The sequence below is a fragment of the Thamnophis elegans genome, chromosome 1 (genome assembly GCF_009769535.1).
Source record: "Thamnophis elegans isolate rThaEle1 chromosome 1, rThaEle1.pri, whole genome shotgun sequence".
In the NCBI taxonomy this organism is placed as follows: domain Eukaryota; kingdom Metazoa; phylum Chordata; class Lepidosauria; order Squamata; family Colubridae; genus Thamnophis; species Thamnophis elegans.
In genome coordinates, this window is record NC_045541.1 from 176,773,934 (window position 1) to 176,789,001 (window position 15,068).

A 15,068-nucleotide genomic window follows, 5' to 3' on the forward strand; every position below is an offset into this window, starting at 1 on the left:
CCTCTTCCCTTCCCTCCGTTTCCCTCTTCCTTTCCTTTCTCTCTTCTTTTCTCTTCCCTTTCTTTGCTTTCCCTTTTCCCTTCTCTTTCTTTCCCTCTTTTCCTCCCTTCCCTTCCTTTCCCTCTTCCCTTCTCTTTATTTCCCTCTTTTCTTCCCTTCCCTTTTTCCTTCCCTTCCTTTCCCTCTTCTCTTTCCCTCTTTCTTCCCTTCCCTTTTTCCTTTTCTTCCTTTCTCTTCCCTTTCTTTGCTTTTTCTCTTCCCTTCCTTTCCCTCATCCTTTCTTTTCTCTCTTCTCTTCTCTTTCTTTCCCACTTTCCTTCCTTTACTTTTCTCTTCCTTTCCTTTCTCTCTTCTCTTTCTTTGCTTTTCCTCTTCCCTTCTCTTTCTTTCCCTTTTCTTCCCTTCCCTTTTTCCTTCCCTTCCTTTTCTTTGCTTTCCCTCTTCCCTTCTCTTTCTTTCCCTCTTTTCTTCCCTTCCCTCTTTTCTTCCTTCTTTCCTTCCCTCCCTTCCTTCACCCATCCAGCTGCTATTAAACTGCTCTTAATGTGTGGGGGAGGGGGAGATCCAAAATAAAGAGAAATAGCAAGAGCTGAGACTCTCAAAAGAGTGGAATAGCAACAAGGCCAGCAGTTCAAAGCTTCCGAGAGCTGGGCTTAACATCTGATCTTGCCTTCCAGATGTTGGTCGATTGCAGCCACTCGAGCGGCCCTGTTCCCTGGGGCCCTTCGTGGGCTGCCTGTGTAAGTGAGCCTTCTCTGTCCTCCCACCCAGAGCCTATTCCTTCCACGTGAGCGCTGACGGGCAAATGCAGCCGGTGCCCTTCCCTCCCGACGCCCTGATCGGCTCCGGCATCCCACGCCACGCCCGCCAGCTCCACACGCTCTCCCACGGCGAGGTGGTCTGTGCCGTCACCATCAGCAATTCCACCCAGCACGTCTACACGGGGGGCAAAGGCTGCGTCAAGGTCTGGGATGTGGGGCAGCCGGGCACCAAGACTCCCGTGGCTCAGCTGGACTGCCTGGTAAGCCAAGCGGGAGCCTCCCGGAATGAATGGCCGGGTGCAAAGCGTTGGGGCTGGCTGGATTTTATGATGATGCTTCTCCCTCCTTCTCCTTTCTATCTCTTCCCTTCCCCATCTTTCCTTCCTTCCTTCCTGCCTTCATTCATTCATTCACTTCTCCCCGTTCCTTCCCTCCTTCCTTTCCCTTCTTCTCTTTCATTCCTTCCTTCCTTCTCTCTTCTCTTACCTTCCATCTTCCTTTGCTCCCTCTCTCTTCTCTCCTTCTTTCTTTGTCTATCTTCCTTCCTTCTTCCTTCCTTCTTCCTTCCCTTTCTTCCTTCCTTCCTTCCTGTCCCCAATCTCCTTCTTTTCCTCCCTCCTTCTCCCTCCCTCCCTCCTTGTTTGTTGTCCCCCATCTCCTTCCTTCCTTTTCTTATTTTTCCTTCCTTCCTTCTCTTATTTTTCCTTTCTTCCTTTTATTTTTCCTTCCTTCTCTTATTTTTCCTTTCTTCCTGTTCCTTCCTTCCTTCCATTTTCATTTTTCCTTCCTTCCATTTTCATTTTTCTTTCTTTCCTTCCTTCCTTCCTTCCTTCCTTCCTATAGTAATCAACTGAAAGGAAACCCTCCCACCCCGGCTATTTCCCTAGCTTTAAATCTCTCTGCGCAAAGCTCAGCCTCCCCCCAGAAACGCTTATGGTGTTTTATAGCATCAATTCTTCACGCTGGCATCTAGATTTAAAGTTGGTCTCTCTCTTCTTCCTACGTCTGGCTCCCCTCCCTTTCCTCCTGCTTTCCATCGTCGCTGAAGGAGCTGGGAACTTTTCTTTTGCAATCCCCTCAGATTCTCAAGAAAGGAGGAAGGGAATCTTTTCCCAGAGAGCAAATTGGTGGGGGCCCCAACGCCGCCCCTCGCAAGGGACGGGAATGCCGTTCTTCCCTTTTCCTGATTTTCCTCTTTTCTACCCCCTCCCCCTCTCCAGAATCGAGATAACTACATTCGATCCTGCAAGCTTCTTCCCGACGGCCACAGCCTCATCGTTGGGGGCGAGGCCAGCACCTTGTCCATCTGGGACTTGGCAGCCCCCACGCCCCGGATCAAGGCCGAGCTGACCTCCTCCGCCCCGGCCTGCTACGCTCTGGCCATCAGCCCTGACGCCAAAGTCTGCTTCTCCTGCTGCAGCGACGGCAACATCGTGGTCTGGGATCTGCAGAACCAAACCCTGGTTCGGTAAGGACTCTCGTCTGGGCCGAGGGGCTGCCGTGACCTCTTGGCACGGGGGAGCACCAACTCCGGGCTTCTACTGGTCATAGGCTTTGGCTGTCCTGTCCTCACCTCACCTTAAAACAAAACAGAGTTCTGACCCAGGCTTCCTTAAAAAGCAAGAAGCAGAGTCTTGGTCCCATCAAAACCCCTTTTATTTACACGACCGCAAGGCTTGGCAAACAGTCTTTCCAAGGAATATTTATCAACACGAACCTTATCTCGCTTGGAGAGCTGCCAGATAACTAGTTTCCAAACGCGGGGCAAGGCAACACTTAGCATAGAGTCTTATAGTCACAAACAGAACTTTCCACTCTTTAACCGACCGAAGGAATGAATGGTTTCCTGCAAAAGCCCCCTCCCCATTCGCTCCTCTTTTGTTTTCTGTGAGAGGGGCCAATCACCTCCAAGGTGTGGCTTTACTCCTAAGTCGACCCTGCTTTCTTAGTTGTTCTTGTCTTCTGGCATCTCTGTGCATGCGCACATGGGGAACAGGCTCCCGCTGTTCTTCTGCCTCACTGATGTCTGACTCCGAAGGCAGCTGATAACTGTCGGACGGCCGTGGCCCCCTCTCTGCCTCCAACACAGAGCCCTCGTCAGAGCCTTCCCCAGACTCCAGGGCTGGCCCCTCTTCCCTCCCAACCTCCTCACTGTCCGAATCCGCTGCCAGCTCCGCTGGCCACCAATGGGCCACAACAACTGGGCAGAAGTTGAATTTAATGTTGCAATTAAACAAAAGGGGTTAACTGAATTACTTCCATATTTCTGGATTGTATCAGCGAAAAGGGAACGCATGGGAACGTACAAAATAGTTCCATAACACAACAAACAATCAATCTTCCAAAAGATGCCAATTATTTATAGGGTGTCTCCGATACTGACGATTTCTTTCTAGTTTGGGTATTTCTAGCAGGCATGGCTGTGAAATGCACTTGGGTACACTTTCAGGTCCATAAGGACTAGGAGCTTGTATGAGTTTGGTAAAATGAGTTTCTGAAGATAATTTTACATCCGTGGAATGGGAATGTATTTTTTTTTTTTTTTTGCTCATGAATCTCCTTTCCTTTCTCTTCCTCCATTTTTCTTCTCTTCTTCTTCCTCCTCTTCTTTTTCCTTCTTCCTTCTCTTCCTGCTCCTATTCTTCTTCCCTTTCCTCTTCTTCTCCTCCTCCTTCCTTCTCCTTCTTCCTCCTCTTCCATTTTTCTCTTATTCTTCTCTTTCTCCTGCTCTGCCTCTTCCTCCTCCTCTCTTCCTCCTCCCATGCTTCTATCCTTCCTTCTCTTTGTCCTCCTCTACCTCCTCTTCTCCTAATTCCTCCTCTTCCATCCTCCTATTCATCTTTCTCTCCCTCTTCCTCCCGTGTTTCTTTACTTCCTTTTCTTCTCCTTCCTCCTCTTCCTTTTCCTCCTCTTCCTTTCTGTCCTCCTCTCTCCCTCCTCCCTTGCTTCTTTTCTTCCTTCCCTTTTTCCTTCTCCCTCTTCTCCTCTTCTTCCTCCTTTGTCTTCTCCCCCTCCACTTATTCTCCTCTCCCTCCAGACAGTTCCAGGGTCACACGGACGGGGCGAGTTGCATTGACATTTCCAACGATGGCACCAAACTCTGGACCGGCGGTTTGGACAATACCGTCCGGTGCTGGGACCTCCGCGAAGGCCGGCAGCTGCAGCAACACGACTTCAGTTCTCAGGTCAGCTGGGAGCAAGGAGGGGAAAACCAGGTTGGGGAGCTCAGAGGGATGGCCCAGTTACATCATTGGGGACTTGTGGTATTTCATGTCAGAAAGTCTGCAAAATACAGATAATCCTCAACTTGCGACCACAGAATTTCCGTGGCTGTGAGAAATTTCTTAAGTGAGATTTGACCCATTTTCTTGCCACAGTTGCTAAGTGAATCACTGCAGTTGTTAAATTAGTAACACGGTTGTTAAGCGAATTCCCCGTTGACTTTGCTTGTCAAAAGGTCGCAAAAGGGGATCGCGTGACCCCAGGACACCGCAACTGTCATAAATATGAACCAGTTGTCTTATCATCTGAATGTAAATCCTGTAGCACCTGAGGATGCCACAACAATCCTAATTGTGAAAACGGTCAGAAGTCACTTTTTTTTCCCAATGCCGTTGTAACTTAGAACGGTCACTAAATGGATTGTTGTAAGTGAAGGACAGCCTTCTGCCGTCTTTCTGCTCTTGTTAACTTTGTCTCTCATAAAAAACCACCCTGCCTTTTATCTGGCTTTTGGTCACCTCATTAAGCTTTGGTCCTCATGAGGACTAGGAACTTCGGACTGAAATTTGGGGCCGCTTTTAGTTTCCGTTTCCCCTTTCCTCTGCTCGGGTTGCAAGTCTCCCATCTTTTTCCTCCTCTCTCTCCAGATCTTCTCCCTGGGCTACTGCCCCACGGGGGAGTGGCTGGCCGTGGGGATGGAGAGCAGCAACGTGGAAATCCTCCACGTGACCAAATCGGAGAAGTACCAGCTGCACCTTCACGAGAGCTGCGTCCTCTCCCTGAAGTTCGCTTCCTGTGGTGGGTTTCACTCCTTTCACCCTTGGCATGCCTGTTTCTGCGGGAAGATGCCCTCCCTCCGTGTTTTTCCACTTCTGCCCTCAAAACGACTGCACACCAGAACAACCACCTACAGAGCCGAGGTGGCGCAGTGGTTAAATGCAGCACTGCAGGCTACTTCAGCTGACTGCAGTTCTGCAGTTCGGCTGTTCAAATCTCACCGGCTCAGGGTTGACTCAGCCTTCCATCCTTCCGAGGTGGGTAAAATGAGGACCCCGATTGTTGTTGGGGGCAATATGCTGACTCTGTAAACCGCTTAGAGAGGGCTGAAAGCCCTATGAAGCGGTATATAAGTCTAACTGCTATTGCTATAACTAGCACAAGGACAGTCCCCCCCCCCCAAATGCCATCACTCTGCTAAACAACTAATTCCCACAAATAGTAAAAATATTTACTAAGGCTGTATTACTATTCTTTTTTTTAAATCATAAAAAAACAGCGTTAAAAAATTCTCATCCATTACATATAGCATATTGTTTGGTTACAAGTGTTTTTGCATCCATATTCTCAATTACATATACAATCACAGATTTTCCCTCTAATATAACTAGATACCTCACTTTCATTGTACAACATATTCAGTTATGATTAATATTTCTTTCTTTTCAATTCCCTTACATTCTTGATTGTCTGTTTAATAACAATGTACCTTTATGTAATCACTTATCCCATCCTGAATATTTTTAGAGTATAAAAGAATTTGCCAACTGTTTATATTTAGATATAGCAGTAGACTTATATACCGCTTCATAGGCCTTTCAGGCCTCTCTAAGCGGTTTACAGAGAGTCAGCATATTGCCCCCAACAATCTGGGTCCTCATTTTACCCACCTCGGAAGGATGGAAGGCTGAGTCAACCCTGAGCCAGTGAGATTTGAACCGCTGACCTGCTGATCTAGCAGTAGCCTGCAGTGCTGCATTTAACCACTGCGCCACCTTGGCTCATCACTATCACTATTTTCAATTATGTATAATCCCACCAATCATTCCCTCAAGTATGCTTATGTTCGTTATTGTCCTTGTACATCATACATTCAAACAAAAATGTTATTCCTTCATTTTTCAACAAGATATATATTACTATTCTTCTTCTCGTCCTTCACATTATCTATCTCCTCTTTACTTCCTCTTCATTTATGACTAGTACCATGTTGCTTGCATCTTTACCTTTTGTATTGTTTTATTTAGTTTCCTAGTATGGTTTTGATTGCTTATTTAGTATCCTATGACTATCATTAAGTGTTGTATCTTTTATTCTTGATGAATGTATTCTTATTCTCCTTATGTACACAGAGAGCATCTGCACCAAAGACAAGTCCTTTGTGTGTCCAATCACACTTGGACAATAGAGAATTATTCTTATTCTATTCTATTCTATTATTCTATTTTTGTTCTATTCCATTCCATTCCACTCATTTTTCTTCTTTTTTCTATTCTATCCTATTCTATTCTATTCTTATTTTATTCTAATTCTTATTCTATTCTTCTAGTCTAATCGTATTCCTTATTCTATTCTATTCTGATGTATTATTCTTATTCTATTCGATTCAATTATTCTATTCTTATTTTATTCCATTCCACTCCACTCATTTTTTTCCTTCTTTTTTCTATCCTATCCTATTCTATTCTATTCTATTCTAATTTTATTCTAATTCATATTCTGTTCTTCTAGTCTAGCCTTACTCCTTATTCTATTCTATTATTCTTGTTCTAATCTATTCCATTCCATTCCACTCATTTTTTTCTTCTTTTCTTCTTTTTTCTATTCTACCCTATCCTATTCTATTCTATTCTTATTTTATTCTAATTCTTATTCTATTCTTCTAGTCTAGTCTTATTCCTTATTCTATTTATTCTATTTTATTATTCCATTCTTATTCTATTCCATTCCATTCCATTTCACTCATTTCTTCTTCTTTTTTCTATCCTATCCTATTCTATTCTTATTTTATTCTAATTCTTATTCTATTCTTCTAGTCTAGTCTTATTCCTTATTCACTCTATTCTGTTGTATTTTTCTTATTCTATTCGATTATTCTATTCTATTCCATTCCACTCATTTTTTTCCTTCTTTTTTCTATCCTATCCTATCCTATTCTGTTCTAATCTAATTCTTATTCTATTCTTCTAGTCTAATCTTATTCCTTATTCTATTCTATTCGATTATTCTATTCGATTATTCTCTTCTTAATCTATTCTATTACATTCCATTTCACTCATTTTTTTCTTCTTTTTTCTATTCTATCCTATCCTATTCTTATTCTATTCTTCTAGTCCAGTCTTATTCCTTATTCTATTCTATTCTATTATTCTTATTCTATTCTATTCTATTATTCTTATTCTATTCTATTATTCTTATTCTATTATTCTTATTCTATTCTATTATTCTATTCTATTATTCTATTCTATTATTCTATTCTATTATTCTTATTCTATTCTATTATTCTATTCTATTCTATTCTAGACAAATGGACTTCTGGGAGTTGGAAGTCCACTTGTCTTAAAATGGCAGAATTTGCAAAACACTGCTCTAACTGAAGGATTTTATTGCCCATTGCCCTCGGGTTACCCAGAACCATTGAATAGCGAGTTTCAAACAAACTCCCTAACGGAGTTGGTCTCAGGTTGGCAAAAGCTGGCCAGGATCCGACCTCGAAGAGACCCACAAGCTTGATTCTGTTTCTCTCCTATACAGGGAAATGGTTTGTCAGCACCGGGAAGGACAATCTGCTAAATGCCTGGCGGACCCCTTACGGAGCCAGCATATTCCAGGTAAGGTTGTGAAAGCTTCAACACTGGTTTGGAGATTGGGCAAGCATTTGTCTGGAATGGTATAGAGCAGTGTTTCTCAACCTTGGCGACTTTAAGTCCTGTGGACTTCAACTCCCAGAATCCCCCAGCCAGCACAGCCAAGGTTGAGAAACACTGGTATAGAATATGTCTGTGTGTCCCGGCACCCATAATGCAAAGCGCATCCCCACATGTGTGCCCCCCCTCCACGCGTGCTACACTGCTTGCCTCAAAGCTGAGCTTGCTATTTCCTCCAGGGGAGGCAATTTCCATCCCTCCCAGGCTTCAGGAAAGCCTCCGGGGCCTGGGGAGGGCCAAAAAGAGACCCAACATGCCAAAACCAGAACCATGTTAGGCCAGTTTTCCACCTTCTCCAGGCTCCGAACGCTTTCCTGAAACCTGGGGAGGGTGAAAACCGCCTCTCCCAGCAGTCCTTTGGAAGCCAGAAACGAATTTTTTTCCAATATTCTGGTTGGTCCATTGGGCCCGTTTTTCACCCGGCTCCGGAGGCTTTCCTGAAGGCTGGGGAGGGAGAAAACGGCCTCCCCCAGCCCTTCGGAAGGCCGAAAACCAGCTGGCACATGCGCACTAGAGCTGACAGCTCGTGTGCCAGTGGATTTGGCTCCGCAGGCCACCTGTGACACATGTGCCATAGATTCACCATCACGGATAGAGTTTCCTGCTTGAGCTGGGGGGTGGACTAGAAGACCTCCAAGATCCCTTCCAACTCTGTTATTCTATTCTACTCTATTCCATTCTCTATTCCCTTCCCTTCTGCTCCACTCCACATTCCTATTCTATTCTATTCCATTCTTATTCCTATTCTATTCTATTAATCTTCTACATTTTATCCCGTAAATTGGAACTTTAGTATAGATACACCTTGTATAATTGACAGACTGGATTTTATCACAGATTCCAGTTCGTGTGCCAGTGGATTTGGCTCCGCATGCCACCTGTGACACGTGTGCCATAGATTCGCCATCACGGATATAGAGTTTCCTGCTTGAGCAGGGGGGTGGACTAGAGGACCTCCAAGGTCCCTTCCAACTCTATTATTCTATTCTACTCTATTCCATTCTCTATTCCCTTCCACTCCACGGCACTTTCCTACAGAGCCGAGGTGGCGCAGTGGTTAAATGCAGCACTGCAGGCTACTTCAGCTGACTGCAGTTCTGCAGTTCGTCTGTTCAAATCTCACCGGTTCAGGGTTGACTCAGCCTTCCATCCTTCCGAGGTGGGTAAAATGAGGACCCGGATTGTTGTTGGGGGCAATATGCTGACTCTGTAAACCGCTTAGAGAGGGCTGAAAGCCCTATGAAGCGGCATATAAGTCTAACTGCTATTCTATTCTATTGCAGTCTTATTCCTATTCTATTCTATTAATCTTCTACATTTTATCCCGTAAATTGGAACTTTAATATAGGTACACCATGTATAATTGACAGGCTGGATTTTATCACAGGTTTCAATTGTCATTTATTATCTTCTACTGGAGTTTTTAATTGTATATTTACTGGGTGTTTTTATTTGTTCTGGTCTACGACTTTCATAAACTCAATTGAAATTGGATATATAATCTTCTACATTTTTATCCTGGGAATTGGAAAGTGGGAGGGTCACATCACTGCTCACGAAAAACTCAATTTTGTGGTGCTCGCACTTGTTTTATTGATTAAAAAAGCTAAAAGGTCGCAAAAGGGGAATCACATGACCCCCCGGGATCCTGCTACCGTCATAAGTACGAATCCGTAGCCAAACACCTGAGTTTTGATCTCGGGACCATAAGGAGGCTACAAAAGGTTATAACTCTGAAAAAATGGCCATGCCACTTTTTTCAGCACTGTTGTAACTTTGAACAGTCGCTAAATGAATGGTTGCAAGCCGAGGACTACCTGTAGGAAGTGTCCAATAAGATAATTTTACATCCGTGGAATGGGAATGTTGTTTTTTTTTGCTCATAATTCTCCTTTCCTCTCTCTTCCTCTATTTTTCTTCTTCCTCCTCTTTTCCCCTCTTCCTGCTCCTATTCTTCTTCCCTTTCCTCTTCTCCTCCTCCTCCTTCCTTCTCCCTTCTTCCTCCTCTTCTTTCTCTTCCTCCTCTTCCATTTTTCTCTTATTCTTCTCTTTCTCCTGCTCTGCCTCTTCCTCCTCCCATGCTTCTATTCTTCCTTCTCTTTATCCTCCTCCACCTCCACTTCTCCTAATTCCTCCTCTTCCATTTGTCTTTTCCTCCTATTCATCTTTCTCTCCCTCTTCCTCCTCTGTTTCTTTACTTCCTTTTCTTCTCCTTCCTCCTCTTCCTTTTCCTCCTTTTCCTTTCTGTCCTCCTCTCTCCCTCCTCCGTTGCTTTTCTTCCTTCCCTTTTTCCTCCCCCCTCTTCTCTTCCTCCTCCTCTTCTATTCTATTCTTATTTTATTCTAATTCTTATTCTATTCTTCTAGTCTAGTCTTATTCCTTATTCATTCTATTCTGTTGTATTATTCTTATTCTATTCGATTATTCTATTCTTACTCTATTCCATTCCACTAGCTACAGGTAGTCCTCGACTTACAACTGTCCATTTACTGACCGTTTGAAGTTACAATGGCACTGAAAAAGAAAGGCTTATGACTCTTTTTCACACTTATGGCTGTTGCAGCATCCCCACTGTCACCTGATTTACTCGTAGTTGTCTCGTAGTTATGACGGTTGTAGTGTCCCGGGGTCACGTGATCCCCTTTTGCGACCTTCTGACAAGCAAAGTCAAGGGGGAAACCAGATTCATTTAACAACCATGTGACTCACTTAACAGCTGCAGTGATTCACTTAAGAAAGGCAGCAAGAAAAGTCGCAAGTTGGGACAAAACTCATTTCACAAATGTCTCAGTTAGCAACGTACGTTTTGGGCTCAATGGTGGTCATAAGTTGAGGACTTAGCTGTATTTTTTGGGGTAGGATGGTGGTGATAATTCTTGTAAAATCGGATGGCATCAAAGGCTACGAGAAGGTTAGCTGGAGAGTCTCTTAAACCACCAGTTGGATTGCAGGAACGACTTCCAATGCCCTCAATTTGTTTACTCGAGTTATTCAGGGCAGGAAGAGAACAAAAGACATTGCAAAAAAATGGCCTAAACAAAATTGTTTTGCATCTAACAAAAAAGCACAACCACCTTTGGAATCAAGGTCAACCCCCCCCCCCCCCAATGTTTCCACTAATTGTGAGTTTTGCTGATATTGACCGATGGGGAAATAGATCTTCATATTAAGGGAAATCGTCTGTTAATATGCAGAAGAGAACTGGGTGAAAAGTCAAAATATTAACCCTATCATGTGAGTGGGTGGGTGGGAAGGAAGGAAAAAAACAGAAGGAAGAGGAGAGGGAGGGTGGGGGTGAAAGGAAGAAGGAAAAAGAGGAAGAGAAGAAGAAGAGGGAAGGAGGGAAGAAAGAAGGAATGAAGGAATGGGAAAGAAAGGGAGGGAGGGTCAGAGAAAAGGAAAGAAGGAAAAAAGAGGAAAAGAAGAAGAAGAGGGAAGGAGGGAAGAAAGAAGGAAGGAATGGGAAAGAAAGGGAGGGAGGGTCAGAGAAAAGGAAAGAAGGAAAAAACAGAAGGAAGAGTAGAGGGAGGGTGGGGGTAGAAGGAAGAAGGAAAAAGAGGAAGAAAAGTAGAGGGAGGGAAGAAGGAAGGAAGGAATGGGAAAGAAGGGAGGGTGGGGAGAAGGAAGGAAGGAATAGGAAAGAAAGGGAGGGAGGGTGGGAGAAAAGGAAAGAAAAAAACAGAATGAAGAGATGGGGATAGAAGGAAGGAAGGAAAAAGGAAGAGTAGAAGAAGGGAGGGAAGATAGAAAGAAGGAATAGGAAAAGAGGGAGGAAGGAATGGGAAAGAAAGTGAGGGAGGGAGAAAAGGAAGGAAAAAACAGAAAGGTAGAGGGAGGGGTGGGGTAGAAGGAAGAAAGGAAAAAGGAAGAGCAGAGGGAAGGAGAGAAGACAGAAAGAAGGAATAGGAAAGAAGGAGGGAGGGAAGAAGAAAGGAAGGAATTCCATATTAGCAAAACTTGGAAAACGATTTTAAAAACATCTTTCTGTGAATCTTCATTGTGATGAGGAGTAAGCAGAGCCATCTCCACATGAGACAAGATACTGCAGAACAGGAAAAGACACAAAATCATAATAATTTGGATCAGCACGTATGCTGTGCCGATACATAAGGGCAGCTGCGAGGAACGCAATACCTATAGATAGTCCTCAAGTTACGAACGTAATGGAGCCTGCCCATTACAGTCACAAGTCTTGGCACTTGTAAAGCAGGTCATCGTGTGAACAAACATTTTTTTTTATAGCGGTGCATTAACTGAATCATTACGGTTGTTAAGTGAATCCAAGGTTGTTAAGCAAACCCCCTGTTTACTATGGTGTGTTTTGCCAAAATCCAGAAGTCCATGCCAGTTTGGGCAAAAAAACATTAATTATAACCCATGGGCTACAGATACTCCTTGATTTATGACCACCAAAGCCCAAAATTCCTGTAGATGAGTGAGGCAGTTGTTAAGTGAATTCTGCCCCATTTTACTACCTTTCTTGCCACAGTCGTTAAGTGAATCACTGCAGTTGTTAAGTTAGCCACAGGGTTAAGTGAATCTGGCTTCCCCATTCCCTTTGCTTCTCAGAAGTTTGCAAAAGGGGGGAAATCATGTGACCCCAGGACCCTGCAGCTGTCATAACTATGAGGACTTGCCAAGCGTCTTGAGTTTTGAACACGGGACTGTGCGAATGCTGCAAGGGTCATGAGTCCCTTTTTTTTCAGCGCTGCTGTCACTTGAAATGGTCACTAAGCGAGTAAGTCAAGGGCTTGAAATGCCGTGTCATATAATCCGCTTTTGCGACCTTCGGACAAGCCAAGTCAATGAAAGAAGCCAGATTCGCTTAACAACCCCGTTACTAATTTAACCGTCGCGGGGATTCGCTTAACGTCCGTCGTGGCAGGGAAGCTGGTAGAAATGGAGCCAACCTCACTTAACAAACTGTCTTGCTTAGCAACAGGAATGTCGGGCTCAATCGTTGGAATTAGAATAACCGAGGCGGAAGGGACCTTGGAGGTCATCTAGACCAGGGCTCTCCAACCTTGGCCACTTTTAAGACTTGTGGACTTCAGCAAAGCAAAGCTGGCTGAGGAATTGTGGGAGTTGAAGCCCACAAGTCTTAAAGTGGCCAAAGTTGGAGACCCCTGTTCTAATCCAACCCTTAGATTGAGCAAGAAACCCTATATTCATGATGGAGAGCCTATGGCACACATGCCATTTGTTAGGGCACTCGAGGCGTTGCCCTGTCAGCTCCAGTGCATTGGCCAGCTGACTTCTGCCATTTTTCTTCCTCCGGAGGCTTCGGTCTGTTCCCAAATTTCCAGTGTGCATGTTGAGTTGTTTTTCGTCCTCCGGAGGCTTCAGGGAAGCCTCCGGGTTGGGGGGAGGCTGTTTTCACCCTCCCCAGGCTCCTAGAAAGCTTCTGAAGCCTGGGGAGGGTGAAAAACAGGTCCATCGCGCACCAAAAGCGGGGGGAGGGCGGGAGTCACGCGTGCATGCGCAGGGGTGTGTGTGTGTGTCGTGCGCATAGAATTACGGGCATGGGAACACCCGCCTGTGCTTCTCCCCCCCCCCCCCGCTTTTGGCAGGCGGTGGCAAAAGGGTTAGCCATCACTGCCCTATACCATTTCAGACAATTTTGGTCATAAGTCAATGTTCTGACCGAGGCTTCCCGAGAGCATGAAGCGAACTCCTTGTCCTGACAAAAAAAAACCCTTTTTATTAATTGACTGTGAATTCTACTCATTCACATCCAGCCAAGTCTTTCAAGGGAGGATTTACAGTCACAGACCTTATCTGGCTTGGAGAGCTGCCAGGCCGATCTCTGCAGAACTTGGCCAGGAGTCTCGGAGACTCACGAGGAGAGTCACGAGCCAATTAAGCAAACTAATTGTCTCTTGCAAACTCCACTCCTCTTTTATTTCCTCTGGGAGGGGCCATTCACCGTCCACCTGTGGCCTTACTCCTGAATCGATCCTTGTTCCTTAGCTCTTCCCTTCGTCTAGCAACTCTGCGCATGCGCACATGGGGAACAGGCTCCAGCTGTTCTTCTGCCCCACTGATGTCTGACTCCGAAGGCAGCTGATAACTGTCAGACGGCCCTGACCCCCTTTCTGCCTCCGACACAGAGCCCTCATCAGAGCCTTCCCCAGACTCCAGGACTAGCCCATCTTCCTCCCCAACCTCCTCACTCTCCGAATCTGCCGCCAGCTCCACTGGGTACTGGCAGGCCACAACAGTCGAGGCCCACAGAGCCATCTCTGGCGCAGTGGTTAGGGTGCAGTACTGCAGGCCACTTCAGCTGACTGTTATCTGCAGTTCAGTGGTTCTAATCTCACTGGCTCAGGGTTGACTCAGCCTTCCATCCTTCCGAGGCGGGTAAAATGAGGACCCAGATTGTTGGGGGCAATATGCTGACTCTGTAAACCGCTTAGAGAGGGCTGAAAGCCCTATGAAGCGGTATATAAGTCTAACTGCTATTGCTATTGCTATTGCTATCTCCCTTTGTGTAACCTTCCTTTCGTCCTCTCTCCTCAGTCGAAAGAAACCTCATCCGTCCTCAGCTGCGACGTTTCCACAGACGATCAATTCATTGTCACCGGATCCGGGGACAAGAAAGCCTCCGTTTACGAAGTCATGTACTGACGAGAATCGCGACGTTGCTTCAGAACTGACCCCAAAAGAGAAGTGGGGGGGGCTGCTCGTTGGCGCCCCTTCTCGATGGTTTGTTTTTTTTCCAGCCAAAGAATTCCCCCTCACAATCCAGGAACGGAAGCAGGGATCCGGAACCCACCACGAGGACGCTGGGTGGGTTTGTGGGAAGGCAGCTCCCCCCCACCTCCGTCTTCCACTCAACCTGAGGTTTTCGCGGAGTTTAGTAGTGGTTTTCTCGCCAAGTTGCCCTTATCCTGGCATGGTGGGAGTTAAGGGTTGGCGCTGTCTTTTGGTGTGCGTGTGTTGGGTGGGTGTGGGTGTGCATGTGCGCAAGTGTGTGGGTGTGGGTGTGGGTGTGTCCACATTGAAATTCCTTTGGAAAAGTTTGTTGTGTATTTTAACCTTTTTCTTTTTTTAAAGAAAAATAATAATAATGGACTTTCAAATAAAGAGATGATGGTGTTTGGGTTACTGGCCCATCTGGATCGCTTCTGTTTCTGTGAGGTTCCTTAGCGTGGAAAAAGGGAGTGGGGCTTCCCTCAAACGCTGGGGGCCGCCATCTTGACTCGATTGACCTACCCGGGGTTTTGTGTGGCTCTGAAAACCGCCTGGCTTTCTATTCGTGTTCAGAGGTGCAGGAGAACTGAAAACCTTTCAGGAAGTTGAGGACAGAAAGAACAGCGATAGGGTCAAAATTTTAATCTCTCTCTTTTTTTAAAAAATGCCTCCAATGCTTGGGATCACG

The 15,068-nt window shown here is 45.4% G+C and overlaps 1 protein-coding gene across 3 annotated transcripts in view; it reads left to right on the forward strand.

Annotated features, from left to right (window-relative positions):
- The window catches only part of LOC116514163 (transducin-like enhancer protein 1), an 88,992-nt gene extending 74,198 nt beyond the window's left edge, over positions 1-14,794 (forward strand). For all 3 annotated transcript variants that reach the window (XM_032225670.1, XM_032225749.1, XM_032225830.1), the window contains 6 exons: positions 772-1,021; positions 1,982-2,229; positions 3,799-3,946; positions 4,631-4,781; positions 7,515-7,591; positions 14,207-14,794. In XM_032225670.1, coding sequence (XP_032081561.1) covers positions 772-1,021; positions 1,982-2,229; positions 3,799-3,946; positions 4,631-4,781; positions 7,515-7,591; positions 14,207-14,314 — 982 coding nt within the window. In that variant the 3' untranslated portion in view covers positions 14,315-14,794. The remainder of the gene's footprint in view (positions 1-771; positions 1,022-1,981; positions 2,230-3,798; positions 3,947-4,630; positions 4,782-7,514; positions 7,592-14,206) is intronic.
- The last annotated feature ends 274 nt before the right edge of the window (positions 14,795-15,068 follow it).